The sequence below is a fragment of the Coenobita brevimanus genome, chromosome 107 (genome assembly GCF_032717465.1).
Source record: "Coenobita brevimanus isolate Jiangsu-jjx chromosome 107, ASM3271746v2, whole genome shotgun sequence".
Lineage (NCBI taxonomy): Eukaryota > Metazoa > Arthropoda > Malacostraca > Decapoda > Coenobitidae > Coenobita > Coenobita brevimanus.
The window spans coordinates 5,298,373-5,320,913 of record NC_137060.1 but is presented as its reverse complement, the minus strand read 5'-3'; the positions used below and the strand labels follow the sequence as shown (position 1 = coordinate 5,320,913).

At 40.8% G+C, this 22,541-nt stretch overlaps 1 protein-coding gene across 1 annotated transcript in view; it reads right to left on the bottom strand.

Moving 5' to 3' along the window:
• Positions 1-10,730: 10,730 nt before the first annotated feature.
• LOC145416602 (cytochrome P450 CYP12A2-like) overlaps positions 10,731-22,541 on the bottom strand; it is a 35,228-nt gene continuing 23,417 nt past the window's right edge. Inside the window, exons 7-11 of the mRNA XM_080285534.1 lie at positions 19,224-19,389; positions 18,349-18,518; positions 16,772-16,850; positions 14,566-14,769; positions 10,731-11,063 (exon numbers count right to left, since the gene is read on the bottom strand). Of these exons, the coding sequence (XP_080141660.1) occupies positions 10,950-11,063; positions 14,566-14,769; positions 16,772-16,850; positions 18,349-18,518; positions 19,224-19,389 (733 nt within the window). The 3' untranslated portion in view covers positions 10,731-10,949. The remainder of the gene's footprint in view (positions 11,064-14,565; positions 14,770-16,771; positions 16,851-18,348; positions 18,519-19,223; positions 19,390-22,541) is intronic.

Here is a 22,541-nt window from a genome sequence, read left to right as displayed (position 1 = left end):
GGGGAGAAGCCTATCCTTGGAAAGAAACATCTCAAAGGAAAGATATCTCTCAAGGATGGGAAACCTCCAAAGAGAGAGAGAAGCTTCCCAAGGGAAAGAAGCCTCGCATGAGAGAGAAGCTTCTTCTCAAGGGAAAGAAGCTTCTCAAGGGAGAGAGGCTTCTCAAGGGAGAGAGGCTTCTCAAGGGAAAGAAGCTTCTCAAGGGAAAGAAGCTTCTCGAGGGAGAGATGCTTCTCAAGAGAAAGAAGCTTCTCGAGGGAGAGATGCTTCTCAAGGGAAGAAGTGTCTCAAGGGAAAGAAGCTTCTCAAGGGAGAGAAGCTTCTCAAGGGAAAGAAGCTTCTCCCGGGAGAGAGGCTTCTCAAGGGAAAGAAGCCTCTCAAGGGAAAGAAGCCTCTCAAGGAAAAGAAGCTTCTCAAGAGAAAGAAGCTTCTCAAGAGAAAGAAGCTTCTCAAGAGAAAGAAGCTTCTTAAGGGAACGAAGCTTCTCAAGGAAAAGAAGCTTCTCATGGGAAAGAAGCTTCTCAAGGGAAAGAAGCTTCTCAAGGGAAAGAAGCTTCTCAAGGGAAAGAAGCTTCTCAAGGGAAAGAAGCTTCTCAAGGGAAAGAAGCTTCTCAAGAGAGAGAAAAGCTTCTCAAGGGAGGGAAACCTCTCAAGGGAGGGAAACCTCTCAAGAGTGAGAAAGCCTCTCAAGGGAGAGAAACCTGTCACGGGAGAAGGAAGGAAGGAATAGTGAAGAATTAGCACCAAGCCATAATATGACTGTATGGACCTGTAGAAGTAGAGGGAAAATAAGGGCTGGAAGAAACACGGAAATATGAAGAGGTAAAACAGAAGAGCAGAAGAGGACAGTAAGGAGAGAGGGACTGGAGACAAAAAGGCCCCTTCTAGTCGCTTTTTACAAGCAGGGATACCCGGGAAGTATTCTTTCCGTCCCCCTCCACAGTGGGGACTAACGGTAGAGAAATCCCCAAAGAGATACAAAAGGGTATAAGGCCCTGAACCGGGTAAAAAAAAAAAAAAAAAAAAAAAAACTGGGAGAAAACCCTCAAGGGAAAGGTGATCTCCAAGGAGGAGAAAATTCCCAAGGCGAAGGAAGCCCTCCACTTTGCAGATTTTCTTTTCTTTTTGGGATAAACAACAGATCCTACCACTTCCATCTAGATAAGGGGAAGAAGTCCTACCCTTGACCTAGATTATGTCTTAGGTATAACTTACCATAACTTACCATCCCCGCCTGAAGGTTGTAGGTCTAATCATTCCTCAGGCGGACGGCTTAGGACTGGGGCAGGAAGCTGATGCTGGCTCTTGAATTACCCCCCTCCCCCCGGCTTGCCTAAATAATATCTCGATCTTTGCTTTAAAATTGTTTGTTGTTTTAGCCACCACGGTCTCCTCCGGCAGGTTATTCGATTCATCTACCACACGATGGGAGAAGTACTTCCTGAGAGGTTCAGCCTTGGTCTCTGCCATCTTCAAAGACTTTCTTCTTGTGGGACTTTCTTCTCAGGGATCTGTATCATTGACAAGGAATGTCTTTATACATACCTTGCATATCATATAATATTTCTTCAAATTTGTGTGTGTGGTGAACACCAGAGAGCAATTAAATGTAATTAAGTCGCCTTGCTAAACCGCAATGTTTTGGGTCAATCTCCCCCCCCCCCCGGGCCGCTAACCCCCGCCCACCAGCTTCACTCGCGCGGATAGAGGAAGACCGGCATGCTGCCTCCTCCCTGTTATATTGTACCTCCACGCCTTAATCCCCTCCATGTCTCCCAAACGGAGCATGGCGAACTGCGTTAGAAAGGCATACAGTCCACCAGGTTTCACGTTGAGCTTGGGATCACAACTAATAATTCCTCAGACTATTCAGCTGGGGGGGAGAGTTTTTGATCCGCAGGGGCTAGATACAGAAACGGCCCCACCCTATAACCAAAATGGCCCCACTCTAAAACCTAAATTTACACTGGCATACAGTACAATATTGTGAGCAAAAATCCAATTTGATCTCACAGATATGATATGCTATTTTTTTTTTTTTAGTCATATCATTATTGCCAACATATTAGGTTAGGTTAGGTTTTGGTTTAAGTGGCAACACTACAGTACGCACAAAATACTGTACGAATACAAGGGGAGGTCATAGGGTGAGGCCGTTTTGGTGAAGGCCATTTTCTCTCGAAACCTATATTTCATGAGTGGCAGAGTCACTACTAAACTGAATGAAGTAGTCAATCATACAACCTTACGAGTCCTCCCTGCCTCTCCTCTCCTCCTTCCCTGCCTCTCTGCAGTCCAACCATCAATGGATTCTATTCCCTTCAGTGAACCAGTACATACTTTTCTTTAATTTTCTCATCCTTTGACGTATCCATGAGTCAGTTTCCATTCAGCTTGTCCCTCCACACACGCCTCTGTTAAGAACTTGGCAGCCAAAAATACATTTTCTTCATAACCGTAACAACTAAATCTCCCAGGTTCCTATAACGTACTCTTATTTGGATCATTTAAAATCGTCTGTTCTTTCTGGGTCGGAGGGATCAAAGACTTCCGGATTGAGAACACTTTTTATTTATAATTATTTTACACCATTTATCTTGACCAAGATTCTTATATGAGAGCTCTTGTTACGATCAAGACCCCCTTATATCAATTATGACTCAATTGCAAGGATTAAATTGAGTGCCAACCACTCTCCAACTTCACATGAGCCTAGTGCTCGTATACAGAATAGGTAATACACAAGCAAATATACACAAAATTCGGTATAACTTTAGAAGTAACCAACATTACCAATTTTCATTATATTACGTCCCTGAACTATTCTAAGACTTACCTTTTAAGCCTAGTTTGAGTTGGGGGAGCAAACTTTGTAGGGGTAGTCATATAGTGGCTTAGGTTAGGCTATCGCTCAGTAGCGGATGAATGTCGCGCCATATTGGCTGGTGCAGGAGTGTGCACTCGGTATGTCAGGCCCTAGGTTTGGTTAGGTTAGTTTGGGTTAGTTTAATGCAAAATAGTGTGTTTTTAATTAATTTTTATCTTGATATTGGGGGATAAACCCACTTTTAGAAATCTTACTCAAAATTCCAAAAGGGGGATTTTCCCCCCAAAATGAAGGTCAAAACTAATTAAAACAGTATTTTGCATTGGAACACATAAAAATAGTAATAAAAGAAAACGTTGGTTACTTCTAAAAATTTACCCAAAATTCATTAGCAGTAAGTAAAGTTAAACAATGAACTAAAAAAAAGATGAATGACTATTTCCAATAAATAGATTAAGGACAAAGCAAAACAACCACCCTTCCTGACATCAACGACACATATTAAGGGTAGGATTAACACGATCCAGCTTAGATAAACAAGTAAACAAACTCTTACCACTAAAACCCAGTACTCATTGTTAGCACCTCGCCCCCGTCATACCAACTGGCGCACCACAAAACCTGAAATCCTGAGAGGGTCCAGTAAAAAGTAAAAGTCAGGGAGCAAGTGTACAAGAGACGTTTGTCACGGGAGAGGGTTGGCCATTAGCGAAGGTTTTTTGCATCACACACCGACTCACTACTCAACCACAGCCCGACTATCAAAACAAACACTATCGATAAGCGTATAGAAACATGTAAACCATACAGTATGAATCAGGAACTTCACAGAATGAATAAATTATTTCATACTACTGTATAATAAACAATAAACAATATATTAGCAATGAAAAACATTAGATAACAGCATGACAGAAAAGTATAACCATTCTTAGATCAACACAATGGTTTGAACCCATGAACCACCCAAACACCTCACACAACAATGGCTCCAATCCTTGAACCTTCTAACACCAGATTAATAAATTATACACTCCTAACAGTGCTCCCCTCATAACTCTTTTTAAAAATCGGCATCTTACTTCGATAACGATGAGAAAGCAGACAGTATTTAAAGTGTTGATTTTCCTCCACTGTCTTCACTCCTTGATTCCTTTTTCTCCGGATTTTTTTTTTTTTTTCATTAGTGGTAACAGGGTCAGTGCCAACTGCACTCGTATTTTGCAGTTATGTGTTATTTTGTCCTCTTGCCATGTATTTACTTGCGTACATTCCTATAGTAAAATACACTTTCTTTTGATAATACCATTCTACCGTTAACATTTAAACATTCAGGCCTCCATGACTAACTTTCGGCTGAATGAGTTTGGTTTAGAGTACAGCACTATATTTGTCCCGAACGTGAGAGGGTTAATAGTATCAGAAATACCACACATCTGAATATGTGTGTTTTTTTTTTTTACCTTGCATTAACTGCAATAAAGGACTGTCATTATTAATTTTCCACATCATGAGAAAGTAAATGATGACAGAAAAGCACTCTCAGCTCACCAATACTGTCTGCCGTTCGTTTAATGCTAGAGATGCGACCATGAGGTAACAATTTAACTACAGGAGGACCTAGATATAACTGTTAAACGGCTGCACATATACATTATCATCATCCAGCTCTCTTGTCCCGTCTAAACAGGAATATCGCCATCGCAGCCAAGGTGTTAATGCAGACTGTTTTCCTACCAAGCGTGCTTTCCTTCTCTGAATAATCTCTCTACCCACAATAACAAAACTGAGAATATTCATGCCAACAAATTATCGCCATGCATCAGGTCATGTCTTTTATGGGTTTATTTATGTTAATTTCAGGCGACCATTTTTTTTTTTTTTTTGTTAATTCAAGAAAAGCCTCTTGAATGGTTTATTGGAAGCTATATCCAACCCGTTTAGTTCAGAGTCTTTCCTAAGCTGAAGAAAACTCTTATTGTACCCAGAATAAGTTAAAAATCCCACCATACCAGACGGAGTAATCGAATCTCAAATTATTTCCATGTTCTTCCAACCCCCGCTGGCAAAAATGTCCTTCATAAGCTTCCTCCATATTTCCCCTCGACTCTCCACCACCTAAAGCCTTCCTTTCATACTCTAGCACCCTGTTCTTCCACCAGTTTTCTATTAAAAAAAAAAAAAAAAAAAAAATCCCGTTTTGCGTTCTCAGCCAATTATGTTTCCAGGCACCCCCATTTTCCTCAGTCTGTTACACCTGTCTCCAGTTCTCATACTCTCACTGTGCTTCCACTTTTCATCATCTCGCAGGTTTCCACTCCACTCTCCTCGTCTAACACTCACTCAGCTCCTGCCATCTTAAATTTTCCAGTTTTCACCTCATATTGTTTCAAGATCCCTCAATCAGACAGACTGAAGTTAATCAACAACAACAACATGGGTAATATAATACAGGTTCTAAGTTTCTGGGTGCCCTAAGCTGGATCATATGTGTTCCTGTAATGCACCCCACTTGCGTTTAATCTGCCAGTTAAACCCTTATAAACATTACTAATATTAAGATATTAGTATTTATATCACTTATACACTACAAAAATGTATGAAAAGGATATTTATATCTCAATAACCCTGATCTGATAAATCTTTAAATTGCAACCAAACCTTTTAACATGCTTTTTATTATATTTTAAGTACTGTATAGAACTATGGAATCGGGAGAAAAATATAACTTATTTACGTGATTTTATTTATCAACATGCCATCATTATTTGTCCTCTTCCCGAAGACAAATAATGATACTTAACACATCTGCATACTTTCAGACAATGGTTCTATTTTCAGGTAACTGCATTAACTCTGGAACTGTTGAATGTGGTGCCACTGTATGGCAACAGTACGGTATACAAAATAGGATGAGTTGTCCAAGGTTTGATTTGATATTACCTTTCGACATCAATTTCTTAGTAAAATAATAATAATAATAATAATAATAATAATAATAACAGTCATTATTTTGATTCTCATGCCATTGTGTTGTGCCACCCGGCCATTTAATAGTCAAGGACGCCCTGGCAGTGCACGTTTTTACAAAATGATAGTGAATTTAGTCAGTGCAGGTGACACAGAACATTAGGGTCAAAGTGCAACACAAATCTTGCAGTCGGTAAACAAGAGTGGTGCTTCAATAAACTCTCCTTGTCAAATAAACATACAATATATTTGATGTCGTTTCATACAGTGCTGATCATTATGGTGGTAAATACTGTAGGTGTCATGGCATGTTACTGATGGAACGGTTGCTCTAGTACCAACACATCACATTGACGTTACTAAGGTTAAGTCACTGATGAAGGCTTCACGTCATGGTTAAAGATAATGTAGCTACGTGATACACAGCACGTAGCTAAGGGCCTCATGATAATTTACACTATGTTACATAAAGTTATCAATGAGAGACCTAGAAAAATGAAAGAGAAACATGGATCAAATCAAAGAAACTACCAAAAAGGGACAAAGTCTGAAACAAGAAAGCAACAAATTATATAACTGGAAGACCAAAAAAATGAAGTCATCAAATGCAGTGAGAAGGTGGTGAAGCGAGTTGAATTTTACAATGAACTGTATGCATTAAAGATAACACTATCAGAGCTAAGTTTTCAGCTGACACAAATGAAATACCAGATGTAGCACCAGATGAAATAAAGTTTTAAAAGTATGAAAAGAGGGAGGACTCCAGAAGATGGAATAGTGGCAGATTTACTGTCGGATGTAGGAGAATTTCAAAACCAGCTCGCCCACTTATTTACTCTATGTATATAGAAGACAGTTTCCCAAATATGGTGTAATGCAATAGTTATTTTGCTTTACAAGAAAGGCGACTCAAAAGATCTTTGTAACTATTGACCCATTAGCTTACTACTGAAGTCCTTACGAACTAAATAGCAACACATTTGAAAGAAAACCAACCTCACGAGCAGGCAGGATTCCGAAGCGGATAGTCGATTACTGATCGTCTACACACAATGAATCAGTTAACTGAGAAAACTACAGAATATATTAAACCACTGTGCTTAGGTTTTATTGATTACGAATAGGCTTTCGACTCAGTGGAGCACAGTGCAATTTTAAATTCATTGCGGGAACAAGGAGTAAATGAGAACCTCGTAAAACTGCTGGAAAACCATATAAAGAGGAAATTAAGATTGAGAAAGGCGTGCGCCAGAATTGTTTACAGCATGCCTAGAAGGTATTTGCAGACTGCTAGAATGGAAGAGCAAAGGAATAAACGTTGATGAAGAAGGTTTTTCAGAATGCTAGAATGGGAGAGCGAAGGAAAAAACGTTGATGAAGAAAACTTAAATAATTTAATATTTGCAAGAGACAGTATCCTTATCTCAGAAACAGCTGTGACATTGCAAGATATTATAAATGACCTAAAAAGAGAAAGTGTCAGAGTAAGGCTAAAGATGAACCGGAATAAAACTAATGTTTAATCCAGGTACACCTGGTGCATAGAGGGTTCGATGTCTTCCGAAAATATTCACTCACGTGCTGGCTGTATGGGAGGGTTGGTAACTTGTTATGCCTGGCTGTAGCAGGTGCAGAATGTTTGTTTATATTATAGCGAGGGGATACCTCAGATGACGTTATATGACACCTCCCAACAAGTCAGACACAAATATTTCATAGACCTTCGTACCGTGATCCAAAATGTTTCGTCAGTGTTGTGCACCGATACTTTTTTTACCGAGTGTACATCAAAGAGCTCATCAAAATAAATGAAGGAACTCTTGAAGAAGTTGAGGAGTACAATGACTTGGGGTAAATACTAAAACTAACGAAAGACATGAAAACGAAATAACTGACGCATTACAATTGGAAGACTTTCGGTACATGCAGTGACATCATGAAAAGTAGCTTGCCAGTATATATGAAACGAAAGGTATATAACGAATATATAATCCCAACTATGACATACGATTGTGAGACCTGGAAACTGACAAAAGCAATGGAAACCAAACTAATCCGTTCTCAAAGAGCAATGGAAAGGCCAATGTTGGAAATATCTTTGAGAGACAGGAGGAGATAAACCTGGGTTAGAGAGCAAACAAAAGTCAATGGCATAAAAAATTACAAGAACAGGAATGGAGGAGGGCAGATCATGTTGCAAGACTAAAGGATAAATAGAACAAGAGGCTGACTGACTGGGCTCCAAGAGATGCAAGCATAGTAGGAAAATACCAGACAGGAGGAGGAGAGATAACATACAGAAGTTTGCAGGCAAAACCTGGCAGAGACTGACTCAGTCAAGGAATTCAAGGAGAAGGTTGGTGGAGTATGTGTTGGTGAATACGAGTGTGAAGGTACTAGTATGTGTTGGTGGATACGAGCATGAAGGCACTACAGTCGCGGCGCGCGACTCTGAGGTTGTTATTATCGCACTCTGGCAACTACCATTCAAAAGTGCGTCTGATTTCGTGTATACTTTGAGACCCATGTGATTCGTGTATAATATGTTCGTGTATAATAATATTCGTGTATAATATATTCGTGTATAATAATATGTTTCGTGTATAATATGATAAGAACTCGGACGCACTTTTGAACTGTAGGTTGCCAGGGTAGGATAATGACAACCTCAGAGTCGTGCGCCGCGACTATAGTATGTGTTGGTGGATACGTGCATGAAGGAAGCATTGTTTGATGTATGTGTTCTTGAGAGGGGGGGGTGGGGGGCAGCAAGAGGTACATCAAACCATTTCTTGAAAACAGTTACTAAAATGTGCAGCAGTTTTGACTGAGGCAGGAAGGATATGAGTCGGAAAGAACTGATAATGGTGACAAGCTTTCAAATGAGCTGTGTAAGGTTACATATCAGGAAAGAAAGGGGCATAGACTGAGAGATACTGTACCAAGAAAGGTGGAGGGCGAAAGGAAGTTCAAGAAGCCAGTTCAAAAGTACTATGAGCGTGAGGGATAAAGAGTTCAGGAGGTAGGAAGGAAAAGTGATGGTCAGTATTGGAATGAGGGAGTCGATAACCTGCTGAAAGAGAGGAAAAACACTGCTTGGAGAGTATTTGCAGGGATATACAGTATATTCAAGAATGGGAGTATTATTAGAAAAAATTGCAAGAAATCAAGAGAAGGGTATGGGAGTTGAGGGGGGAATAGTAAAGAAAAATGAAGTCCATGAATATCGAGGAATTTTTGGATAAGAAAAAGTTTTGGAGAGAAGTGAGTTGCGTTAGGAGAAAGAGAGGAAATCAAGGAAACAGTGAGGGAAGCATATGGAGAAACGGTGACAGGCTGGTAAGATGAAAAGACATGGAGCAGGAGAGAATATTCTGGAAAACTGAATGTAACTGATAACCAAATTGCTGTGGTGAATAACTTAATTAGTGCAGAGTTACATGGTGAGATTGCTGGATGAAGTAGGAAGAGTGGATGGATGGACAGCATTACAGAAGGAAGGCTGGTGAAGCAGCTGGAATATATGGAACTGCAACACACTGACAAAAAAAAAAAAAAAAAAAGAGTAGGGGGTTTTGGTTGTGGAATGCTTTTCAGAATTTTCCACATATAATTGGCTGAAGTGAGTAATCTCAAGAGTAACAGAGCATATTATGTATTGTGCTGTTGTATCATGGCAAGGGCGACGAAAGGGAATGCTCATATTTTAGAGGTAAAAGTCTTTTGAGCTTACCAGACAATGTATGTGGACGAGTAGCGACCGCAAGAATAGTGCAGCATACTGAACCAAGTTAGGGAGGATCAGGAAGGCTTTATGTGTGTAGGGGTGAGTTTGGATAGGGCGATTGCTTTGAGGAATGTCTGAAAAATATCTGGGTAAGGGGAGGGACTTGTTTGTAAGGTTAATGAATCTGGAGAAGGCATATGATGGAGGGAAAGAGATGCCTTGTTGCTAATGCAGCAAGTGTATGAGGTAGAAGCGAACCTTTTAAGTCCAACGAAGAGCTATTACCAAAAGAGCACGAGTAGGGAATGTGTGAGAGTGGGAAGGGAAGAGGGTAAATGGTTTGAGTGGAAGGTGGGGTTGCACTTGGGATGTGTTATTTCTTCAGTCTTTTCATGGAGAGGTTGGAGAGACAGTAAGGGTACAAAGGAGGAAGAGGGGCAAGTTTAAGGGGTGCACAGAGAATGTAGACTGGGAAGTAAACCAACAGTTGTTTACAGATGGTGCAATATTGGTCACAGACTCAGCACATAAACAATTACTATCCAATGCTGAAAAAGTCTGTGAAAAGGAGACTCTGAGAATGAATGCAACAAAAAGCAAATTGATGTGAGGTAAAAGAGAGACGGAACAGAACGATATGAGTAACTCTGAATGGGGAGGATTTAGAGGAAGGGAGTGCTTGGGGTATCTGTGGGTGGATGTTGCAAGAGATGGAACTCAGGGACCTGAAAGACATCAAGGCATGGGATGGGAGAGGAAGTAAATATATTAGGAACTATGATACGTGTGTGCAAGAAAGTAACCTGTCAATTTCAACGTAGGTGAAGATGGGTATATACAAAGGTAGGCTGATGCCGACAGAGGTTTATAGCTGTGAGTCGTGGGTTCTGAATACTAAGGGCCGTAAAAGTGTGGTTGGGCTGGACTTCCAGTGCCTAAGGTTTAAAAGTGTGATGAGATGGTGTGACAGGTTGAAAAATGACAGTGTAAGACAGAGAGATATGAAAACATACTGACTGTAATGGAAAGGACAGACCAAGATGTGTTAAAGCGTTATGGCCATAAGGAAGGAATGGCTGACAGGCAACTGATAATGTGTACAGATGAGACGCAGGAAGAGTAAGAGGAAGGGGGATGCCAGAATCTAACTTCCCTCTCCCATACCTTCTCTGACATGCTATAACTGTGGTAGTCTGGAGCATGAACAATAAATACGAGTAAAATAAGAAAATACTACACAGCATCAATATGTCTGCAAGATTTCATATAGTTTTTCGAAATAAAGGACACTTCATGCATGCTATATCAAGAACATTAGAACAAGTATGTGACTACAGGAGGGGAGTATTTTGAAAATGGTGTGTGTGTGTGTGTGTGTGTGTGTGTGTGTGTGTGTGTGTGTGTGTGTGTGTGTCATTAGTGAAGCTACTTGCGTCGTTCTGTGATGTTAAATTTGAGTGGGAGTGACGGGATGGACACAAGACGGTTGATGATGCCCATGTCTTCATACCGGTAATCCACGTTGAACCTCTGCATCGCCTGCAAACAAAACCACCTTTATTGCCTCATACTTAACATACTAAGACATCAGGGCCAACAAAATCACCTTCATACCCTCCTCACACTTTATATACTACGGCATCAGTGCCAACAAAATCATCTTTACTCACATACTATTAAAGGTTGGCAGGGGTGGCATCAAAGGCTCCGTGGCAACACTACCTTAGCGATTTATTTTACTGTTATTTATATCGTTTTCATATCAATATAATTCAAACACTGACATACTAGAGGATACCAAGTCGCTATGGAACAAGTGGTACGATATCACCAAAGGCACTTAGAATACAACCGTAGATTCCATAGGCTTCTGCAGCACCTTACACACCAGGTTCTGCATTCTCGTCGGTGGAGGAAGCTCACTAACGCCTTTTTTGCTAAGCGATTTTATTGCCTGCGGTGAAGCCGACAGGTCTGTAAGTGGTACGTCCGGAGGTTTTTTGTTTTTTTCTCCTTCAAGGAAAGTTTGAGTATCTGCTCTTGGAGAGCTTTGAGCGATTTTCTTATGAAATACAAAGTTGCTCAGCTTGAAGTCATTATTTGATTAACATGTCAGTTTTGCGTCAGCTGACTATTAGCCGATTTTTAATTTCGGCTATAAGGATGTATTTTAACGACTTTCTTACGTAATATAAAGCTGTCCAGCTTGAAATTTTGAGTTGATCTGACATATCAGCTGTTGCATCAGTTCATGCACTTTTTAAAACTGGCTGAACTGGTTTCGCCCCAGGTAGGTCTATATGAAGATGGTCTCTTCTTGTTTTGCTTATCACATCTTATGTCCTCTTCTGTGTTACATAAAGCCTTCGAACATCGCCATACTGTGCACAAATAACATACTGAAGGATATTAACCATCCATATCCAAAAATAAATTGCTAAGGAAGAGGTGTTCGGAAGCTTCCATGCCCGACCAGAGTAACAGCCCAGGAAACACTGATCATACTGGAAAGAAACTTATTTATGGAAGAATAAATCAGCCAGTCTGTTCATTAAGCCAGTCTTCGCTATGGTATAAACATCAATTTTGAAGTTTGCATTCCAGAGAATATCATTCAGAAAATTAGAATGTCAGAAACTATAATTTCAAAAAAAGTAACTTAAGATTACTGAAAACTGAATGTATAGCAACAAACGTTTTGCAGCATTTACTAACAATGGGTGCATAGGAGTTACACTGGACCACAATCAGTACAAGTAGTTAGCAAAGACCAGTTAAACTCTACGACTTCAGCATCATAATAACCACACTTTAAACTATCACATCCTACCTACAGGCATAGTTTAATACCAGCCATACATTTTACATCATCGTTTACTGCTGCGTGAGGGAAGAGGTGTTGTGTGAAGAGAACTGAAATACTAGTCATGAGAAGCTTGGATCTAGGTGGAGAGTATACGACTAAAAATCTGGGACCAAGAACAGGTGGATGAAATAACTGCGATGTACTTAGCAAAATGGAAGAGGGAAGGAGGTGAGGCAGGGGGGGAACCGTGTGGCTTCGGGTGTGACAACAATGGTAACACAATAATTCATTAAAGAAACTGTTTAGGAAGGGGGAAGAGTAAAGGATATGGGTTCCAGAAAAGCAGCATGGTTACGTTTATGAAAGGAACTGCTGCATGATACTTATAAATGAAATCTCAGTTAGCAAAACTTTATAAAACAGGGCAAAGTACAAAATATATGTATACACACTATGGGAGAAATATTAAACAGCATAAAAATTTTGCTGTGTTAGCGCCCGTCAGAGTTAGTGTTTCAGTCAGGTGATTATTATTATTATTATTATTATTTTTTTTTTACTATTCTTGTTACAGTACTATGAAACGATTTTACTTAACTGAGGAGCGACCTCTGACTCAATGGGCTAAAGATCTGGTAACGTATTCTCCACAGTTTAAGGAGGTTCCCTAGCACCTGTTCCTTAGCGACATATTTTGAATCAAGGTGGTCAATATAATCATGTACTTTACTTTTGCAGAATATGGCGATATTGGAAAAATTCATATAACACAAAACAGGACAGTAAAAAGTAATGAGCAAAATAAATCACTTAGGAAAAGGTGTTAGGGAGCTTCCTTAACAGACGAGAATACGGGCCTTGCTGTACAAATTAGGGTAACTTGTAGCCACGACTGAAAATGAAAACAGAGGCTTAGTCAGCAGAAAATACTGGAAGCTCCTGCACCTCACCGTGTGGATGAACTCGGTTACGATCCTGGCGAGTTGCTGTCTGCCAGAGTAAGGCGGCTGCTTACTTGTGGCTGATGGGTCCACTAACCCGCACAGACCGGGGTAGAGCAACAACACCAGCATGTATGACAAAACGGGGGTAGGATTCCCAGACATATTTACAATTGATTCCTTGTCGTTACCATGATTTGTTTTTGCAGGAAGAACTGGACACATGGAAAGTTTTTACTGTTTTCTTTCTTTGTCCTTCCATTCAAAACAGAAAACAGTTATGACGGTTTTCCGCTCGTAACCAGGAATTGTTTTTGATGAAAGCACGCAAGTCAGGGAAAAATAATGTCGCTGATCGTTCTGCAAAAAAATATGTGAGATACGGCAGGAAATCCATCGTAAATACCTTTGAGAATCCCACTCCTTTTGTTTGGCCTATAAGACGATATTATACTGTCAACAAACTTTTGAAAATGTCATGCATAATTATGTTTACAAATGTTGTCGCACTATTTCTGTATGTTTTTCAGTGTTTGTTGCGTAATTTGGGTGTGGGTGTGCTTGGCAATGTTTGTGTTATTTGGTGCTTGTGGGAGATTTAATTACGACTGAGAAAAAAAAGTCACGTGTAAATTTTTTGTCTCTCGGTTCGGTTGAGATGTGGCGATAGGGTTTCGGTGGGAAGGGTCTACGGCTTTTGTAGAAAACTGTACTCCTATCTTGTCTATGTAGTATTTATTGGAAAGAACCTTGACTTCTGGACGTAGATGATCTTTATTTGTTACTGGAGTACATCTTGTCATGGTGCGCTGTGATGTGATGTGTGTGTGTGTGTGTGTGTGTGTGTGTGTGTGTGTGTGTGTGTGAAAAACTGTGTGTATGGTCTGCCTGCAGAGTATGACTAAGTTTATAATCAGAAGGTTGCGTTTGGTAGTAGGTTCAGTGCACCATACTGAAAAGATTAATAAGCAAATCATTAACATCTTTAAAAGCTAAAGAGAAGTCCTGTCCATCGCAGCTTCGTCATGAATGGAGTGATGCCAGATCTTCTGTTCCATGGGCAGGATAGTGACAGTGCTTGTTATATATATCACAAAGAAATATAAGGTCTCATCCACACCTAATGCTTGTTGGCATGATTGGAAGTTCTGCATCGCTGTAACCCACAGAAGTTCTAGCTCGCACTCACCTGTGTCCAGTGGGGCCACTTGTATTGGTTACAGTGAAGCAAAACCCCTGCCGGCACCAGCAAGAATTTGGTGCAGACGGTGCCTATAACTTTGACGAGGCTTACCCTGGCGAGGAAGATGTACATTTCCTGCTCTGCGATGCGCCTCCCTATACACATCCTGGTGCCGGCACCAAAAGGCAGGCTGGCGAATGGGTGGATGGGGCCGAGGGGTTTGTCCCTCAGCCAGCGCTCTGGCAGAAACTCTTTGGCCCTTGGGAACAGTGACTCGTCCCAGCCCATCATCGCGTTGAAGGAAAACACCATCCACTGCACACACGTCCACCATAACGTTAATTACAAACCGTACTTACTGACTGTACAATATCATGTTAACTTTACCTATACCCTTATTTCTCTCACTTGGACTAAAATTCCCACTCTTTACCTAGAATATTGACTTGTAACAAGAGATTAACAACAGAATACGATGTTAGTCACGAACAAGCGCTACAGAAAGGATGTACAGCCTTAGTGCTATCTTACTGTGTCGCTGAGCTACACGATATAAGCTGTAAAGGCACAAAAATCCTGGCCTGGTTAAGGTAAACGTACTACATGAGTCATTGTGCTCCTTCTCTCTCTGTTTTGAATGCTGAGCTATAACAAGAGGTTAAGACCAGAATCTGGTGTTAATCACAAAGAAGTGCTGCTGGAATGGTGTATAGGTTTAGATTTTCGTTTTTTTCTTAGAGCTAAATGCAGTAAGTTGCGTAAGGACAAAATTATCGCCTAGTGAAAATGAATTAACAAAAGTATTCTGAAATCATCACGTCATGCATTAATATTTATAATTCTTATAGTCTGCCTATTTATCATCCAGTTTGTCTGTCTGTCTGACTGTCTGTCTGTCTGTCTGTCTGTCTCTCTCTCTCTCTCTCTCTCTCTCTCTCTCTCTCTCTCTCTCTCTCTCTCTCTTTCTCTTGCTCCAGGACCCTGGGCCAGGCTTTTCAGTGCTGACACAAAAGGCAAGAGGGGCTAGTCAGCCATCCCTGAGCTGTACATGTGTGCAGTAATTACAGTCACCCTGGGATGTAAAGTTGTATGGATCACATCATTGATGTATGGCCTTAACCCACTGAACCACCATCCCTTCATTTGGTGTTATGGTTACCACCGAATGCAGTAAATGGTTTCCAAATGGCTACAGGACATCAATGGACTTGGCATTCTGCGTAGTCTTTGTCATTCAGTGTAGAGTCACCTCAAAGTAACATTGCATCAAATGTGTACATGATATATTTTTTAAATCAGGCTTTTTCTCTATACAGTATACAACATTAATTTCATGTTATTATTTTTCCAATGTATAAAGGACATAAGGATTCGTTATTCACTGGACTACAGCGATCGCGTACCTTTTTTCACAAATGCAAGGCCACAAGTTCATAATTATAACAACTCAGAACTTCACTGACCCAACCACAGGCCTTGCCTTCAAGCATGATTTTGATTTTTGGCGGTTCCTTTCCTTTTGTGCGCTGTGACCACACCACACCACAGCCTGCACACATACGTGAGCACATCCCACATACCATTACCCGAGCACAATTATCAGAATACGGCTGCTGAGATTAAATTTTTAGCTATATTATATATTTTGTGTTTTTTACCTCACATTCACCCTTGTTCTTCGAGGCTCTGGCTACTTTGGTGGTGTCATGACTAAATAGATATAAATGATAAAATATTCTATAGTATAATTAGGTATTTCCCAAACCTTTAGTCTTATTATTGTGTATAACATGAAAACATATTTTAACTGTTATTATTTATGGCTAGACTGTGTGCTGCATGTTGCTGAATAGTTACCTGATAATCATGACACTGATAAAGGCCTGTATTCTCGTCGGTTAGGGAAGCTCCGTAACACCATTTTCTAAGTGATTTGTTTAGGTTATTACATCTCACTGTTCAGCTCTATGCTATGTAAATCCTTCTAATATCGCCTCACTTTCAATACTAGCATACAAAAGAATATTAACTGGCCATATTTTAAAATAAATTGTTAAGGATGAACTGCTAGGAGCCTCTTAACCGACGAAAATACACATCCAAGACAAAATCCCTCAAAAATGTTATTGCTGATTATTGTTCCTGATTATTTATTGCTGATTATTATTGCTGATTATTTATTGCTGATTATTATTGCTGATTATTTATTGCTGATTATAACTGCTGATTATTTATTGCTGATTATTATTGCTGATTATTTATTGCTGATTATTACTGCTGATTATTTACCACATCCAACACACACTGTAGTACTTACACCTTTAGGAACTAAGTATCCTCCAAGCACTAGATCATAGTCCAAAGACCTTGCCATGCCAGTCACCAGGGGAAATATCCTGGAAAAGTTGAGAGCATATAACTAACTAAATATATAAATAAATAAATAAATAAACAAATATATAAATAAAATAAATAAAAGGTATACGTTACACAATTACAGAAGGAGCAGATTTCTTCCTGTTTTTTTGTACAGTTGTCTATACGAAAATCACAATAGCTTTTTCAACTTAACGACCAGAGTCGAAGTAAGTACCCTAATACTTCGACTTTGGTCCAGATCTTCGTCCTTTTGCACCTTATTTCCTGTACCTCAGTGGCAGAAAGAGGCAGTGCTCCGGTTCTACTGTACATCTTCTCCACAGCATTTCTTCGTAACTAGCACCATGCTCTTGCTTTAATCTATTGTTACAGCTCAGGGCTCGAGATAGTAAGATGGCAGTTTTAGGTCAAGTTAAGTGTAAATTGAGTATAGTAAGTGCATCACATTACGAGTTAACAAGGAAGGTCAATCAAAAGTATTCCCTGGCTGTTTGTAAATACTGTCCTGTTTTTACTCTATACTGGCCCAAGTTTTTGTACTTTTGCAGCTTACTTCGTGTTGCTCGGCGGCAAACTAACACAATACTGTAGCTCTGCATCCCCTCCACAGCACTTTTGAATGGCTAGCATCAAAATTCTGTTGTTAATCTGCCACAACTCAGTATTCATGATAGAGAGAGAATTTTAGGCCAAGTTAGAGTAAAGAGAGTAGAACTATGCGTTTCTAGTATCGACATAGGATGGTATTCTTAGGCCCGTATTTTCATCATTAAGGAAGCTCCCTCACATCTTTTACTAAGCGATTTATTTTGTCTTTTACACCTTACTGTCCTATTCTGTGTTATAAAAATCCTTAAAACATCGTCATACTCTGCATAAATGACGTACAAAAGGATATTAACCAGCGATATTCAAAAATAAAATGCTAAGAAGATGCTAGGGAGCCTCCTTACCCTAGAAAGCTTGCGTAAGTGCCATATTGGATATTTCGTAGCTCCTCCAATTTGGCGATTTGTCCTGCAATTACATCTCCGTATCCACCCGGTATTATATTTATGCGAACTACGTTGATGTTAAAACGATATTATTAACATACAAGAGAATGTAAAAGTAACAGGCAAAATAAATCGCCAAGAAAGCAGTGCTAACAATTTTCTATTTTCGTCGGTTAGGGGAGCTCGCTAACACCTCTTCTCTAGCGAATTATTTTTGGATATGTGTTGTTAATATCCTCTGTACGTTATTTATGCAGAGTATGGCTGCATTTCAAAGATTTAAGTTGCACAGAAGAGGATGTCAAGGTGTAATAAACTAAATTTATTAGGATACGGTGTTAGGGAGCTTTCTGAACCAACGATACTTCGTAATACTGGCCTAAGCCTTGCATACATCTATAATACGCCTCACACTTTGTATCGTATCGTATAAGAGGATAAGAATAAGGTATAAGGATAAGGCGTAAGGCAGAAAATAATTAGCATGTGATAAAGTGCTAAGATATCTGCAATGTCTGACCTGAGAGACTCCTTGATGACGGCCTTGAGGTAGGACAGCTGGGCCAGGTGGTGGGAGGTGATGGGGCCGTGCAGATCACCCAGCACTCTGTCCACCTCCTGCTGTAGCCGCGCCTGGGCCTTGGGGTTCCTCGCCAACAGGTACAGCGTGAACCCCAGCGTGTGTGACGTCTGTTGGCGGAGACCTGCTGCCTTTGTCTGTTTACCTTACACACACACACACACACACACACACACGCACACACACCAGCATCCCCATATCAACAGCACAGTGTGGACACCTACCGATACATTTTACCACCAAAACCACTCAGAAAAATCCATTAAAAATAAAAGGGTGCTACATATCAATCTTCATTCTGCCAGCTTCCCTCACCCAGCCAGCTTCCCTCACCCAGCCAGCTTCCCTCACCCAGCCAGCTTCCCTCACTCAGCCAGCTTCCCTCACTCAGCCAGCTTCCCTCACCCAGCCAGCTTCCCTCACTCAGCCAGCTTCCCTCACCCAGCCAGCTTCCCTCACTCAGCCAGCTTCCCTCACTCAGCCAGCGTCCCTCACTCAGCCAGCTTCCCTCACTCTGCCAGCTTCCCTCACTCTGCCAGCTTCCCTCACTCAGCCAGCTTCCCTCACTCTGCCAGCATCCCTCACTCAGCCAGCTTCCCTCACTCTGCCAGCTTCCCTCACTCTACCAGCTTCCCTCACTCAGCTGGTTTCCCCCACTCAAGCGGCTTCCGTCACCAAATTGGCTTTTCTCACTCAACCAGCTTCCCTCACTCAGCTGGCTTCCATCTCTCTGCCAACTTCTCTCACCCTGACAGCTTCCCTCACTCAGCTGGTTTCACTCACTGTGCCAGGTGTCACTGGCGCCTGACACTGACCGTATCTATGCCTGCAAAAAGCATGTCGAGGGCGAGCGTGAGAACGTCCTTGCGTGTGAGTCCCGGTGTGAGCATCAGAGTCTCCAGCAGGGTCAGATCACGGTCCACATCCTCGCCTTGCTCCCTCAGTGCCACCTCAGATTCAATGATATGTCGTTCAGCAATCCTGCCAATGCACACACATAATTACTCATACATACTGTTTACAAAATATTCAATGTGCTTTACGTTGTCTTAATTCATTCATACCCAGATGTACTGACAATAAGAATACCTGCTATATACTTAACTTCGGGCTATCGGTATTAATATAAAATCACTCTCATCAAGGGAACAAACATAAGAGAGGGGAAATCTATAATTTTCTTCCTTGAGAGTATGGGCTATACTCAAGATAGGTTATGAAAACCCTGTGGCACTGCAGCACGGTGGTCGAGTACACTCGTACAGCACCAAGCGTCATGGGACACTATGCATGAACGACTGTGTGGCAGCTGATGGCCATGGGTGTGACACTGCATGCCTGTGACGTCTAAGTTTATTTCTGTGGTGTACTACCAATGTTTACATAACATTTATGTAAACTTATGTGAATGTGTAAAGCTATTACCAACTTATGCCTAACTACTGGAACTGTCAAGACGTCATCTACAAACTCTTCTGCATCAATGACCATGTTAAAAACTGGATAAATCATAAAGTTTGTAACGTTGTATGAATTATTTCTAGTCTCTTCACTGAAAATTTCACTGGATCATATTTACTCCTATTATAAATAATACGTGAGATTTTTAGTCACGGGAGAAGTTATTTTACTTATTTATTTATTTATTTATTGTGTCTCTTGACCACTGGGCCAAAGCCTCAGGTCATTAAGGCAACTTTTTAAATTTTCTTCTTATCAATATCTATAGTTTTTTTTTTAATATAAATAATTTAGAAAAAACACTAATCTAAGAACCCAGTAATGATAAACCTAACAAATAAATCGCTACCTTACACCTAAGCCTGGGATACAAATAGTTAAACTTAACTAGTATTTTTTATTCTAATGAGGAGAATATCTCCACCAAGAGAACACCATCGAGTGCAGATATGTAATGCTTTTCTACACTACAAACCTGCACTCATCACCTGCTGACTGTCAATCGAGACACACAGACTAATACAGAGAACATCAATATATGAAAGAAAATCTGTAGAGTCAGGAACTATTCCAAATACATCAGCTGTCGTGTCGACCCTAATTAAGAGGACTTATCCAAAAGGATGCAAAACATTTACATATGTAAAAAAATTGAAGCACCTCGCCCGACAAAACACCATCGACTGAAAGTGTCCAATGCCTCCATATATTGTACACTTGCACTCATCAGCTAGGCGCTGTCAGGCGAGGCACATGAAAAGGGGACATCAGTATAAGAAACAGACCTGTCAGAAGCAGGAACTATTTCAAATATGTCAATTGTCAACCCCTGTTAAATTATATAATATACACAATTATACACTGAATAATAACCGTAACCAAACAATAAAAACGTAACATGATTCCGATCAAGCCAGTCTCCCTCGAGAAAGCCACCAATTTATCGGTTATAATAATAATGCCATCACCTAAGATGGTGGAAAAAGTGAAAGGAACGTCTACTGCGCCACAGTAATTTATATGTGACGCAAGTTCAAGAATAAATCGCCGAAAACGCAGGATGATATGACTGAAATATAACACCGCATCACAGATGTCACAGTGCGGCTGAAGACTTGAAATCGTCTCTCCATACATAGTTTAACATGAGTTAACATTGTACAGTTTGTACGTAGTCGTGCCAGCACTCTTTCTTTCTGGTGACTGGGATAACAAACTGGCAGTATCCCAGTCGCCGAGGAGCTGCTTGGACGATGGAATATTCAGTCAGGTCCACTGACCCTGCCCCAGAAATTTTAATTTCTTTCCAAGGGAGAGACTCGATCATAGATCACGCGGAACGTCTCAAGTCTCCTCAAGCTCCACAGCCGCCTTCGCAAGTAAGCCAGCCTGCTTGTTGCCATACATACGACAATGAACAGGCATCCAGATCAGGGTGAAGGACTTGTTGCATAAATGCAATTTCTTAATGATGCGGCACTGGACCTCACGAGAATCCGTAGTGCTAGAAACAAATGCCTGACGGGCTGAATTGCAGCCTGAATATACGACAAATGAGTTATGTCTAGAATTTAGAGAGTAGAGTATGGCTTTGTCAATAGCAAAAAGGTCAGAGGTAAACACAGATGTATGAGTCGGCAACCGAAACCTGAAGGCGCATTCAAGCGACCATACACTAGCACCCACACATTCACCAGACTTGGAGCCGTCGGTGTACAATTGACGGGACCCCAAATGACGCCACATGATGTTACCAAATAAGTGGTGGATCTCCGCCTCTGGCGCCCTGACTTTCAGTGCTGGTAGCCATGAGACATCATCATTAAAGCTGGGTGGCTCCCAAGGCGCTGTATTTTTAAGCACCAACTTGTCACAGTCATTGAGGTCCACACCAATCTCCCGAGTCGATAACTGGAGGTGAACGGCAAGTGGGTGGTGACTCCCCTTGCAAAAGATGGTGGTATGGACGCAAGGGAGGTACAGGCCACATTGTCGATATCATTTTTTCGATGTGTTCTCATTTCATACAAGAGAATTAGATGGTCCCACTGAATATGGAGGGGAGGTATATTCGCCTCCACTTCCATGACAGTTACATGTGTACACCTCAGGGTTCTGTAATACATCCAACCTCTTCAATGTGGCATCAGATGCCGACTCATACACCTGTGAGCAATAGTCCAGCTTAGATCTAATAAGGAACTTATAAACCATTAATAAAATTTTTCTGTCGGCTCCCCAAGTAGTACCCACAAGGTACTTAGAGACATTAACTACTTAATAACAACGAACAACCATATTATTAACATGAAATTTAAAGTTCAATTGGCAATCAAAATGGAGGCCCCAAAACTTTACAGAAATTTGAAAACTGCCTGATTATCCAAAGTCAAATGCAAATCAGGGGCATCATGAGTGATAAAAACTACAGCGGCACACTTAGGGAAGGAAAAATTTAAATCCCCACTGCAAGGCCCACTGATGGACTGAATCAAGGGCTGCTTCAGCCCGCCCTGCTGAAAATTGTGCATTACTGGAAAAGTGCGATCTTGCACAATCGTCAGGATAGACTGAGTATTTAAGATTTCCTCGGGATATGAGCTGATGACAGAATACCACTGATCATAATACTAAACAAAGTGGGACTAAGCACACTTCCCTGAAGAATCCCG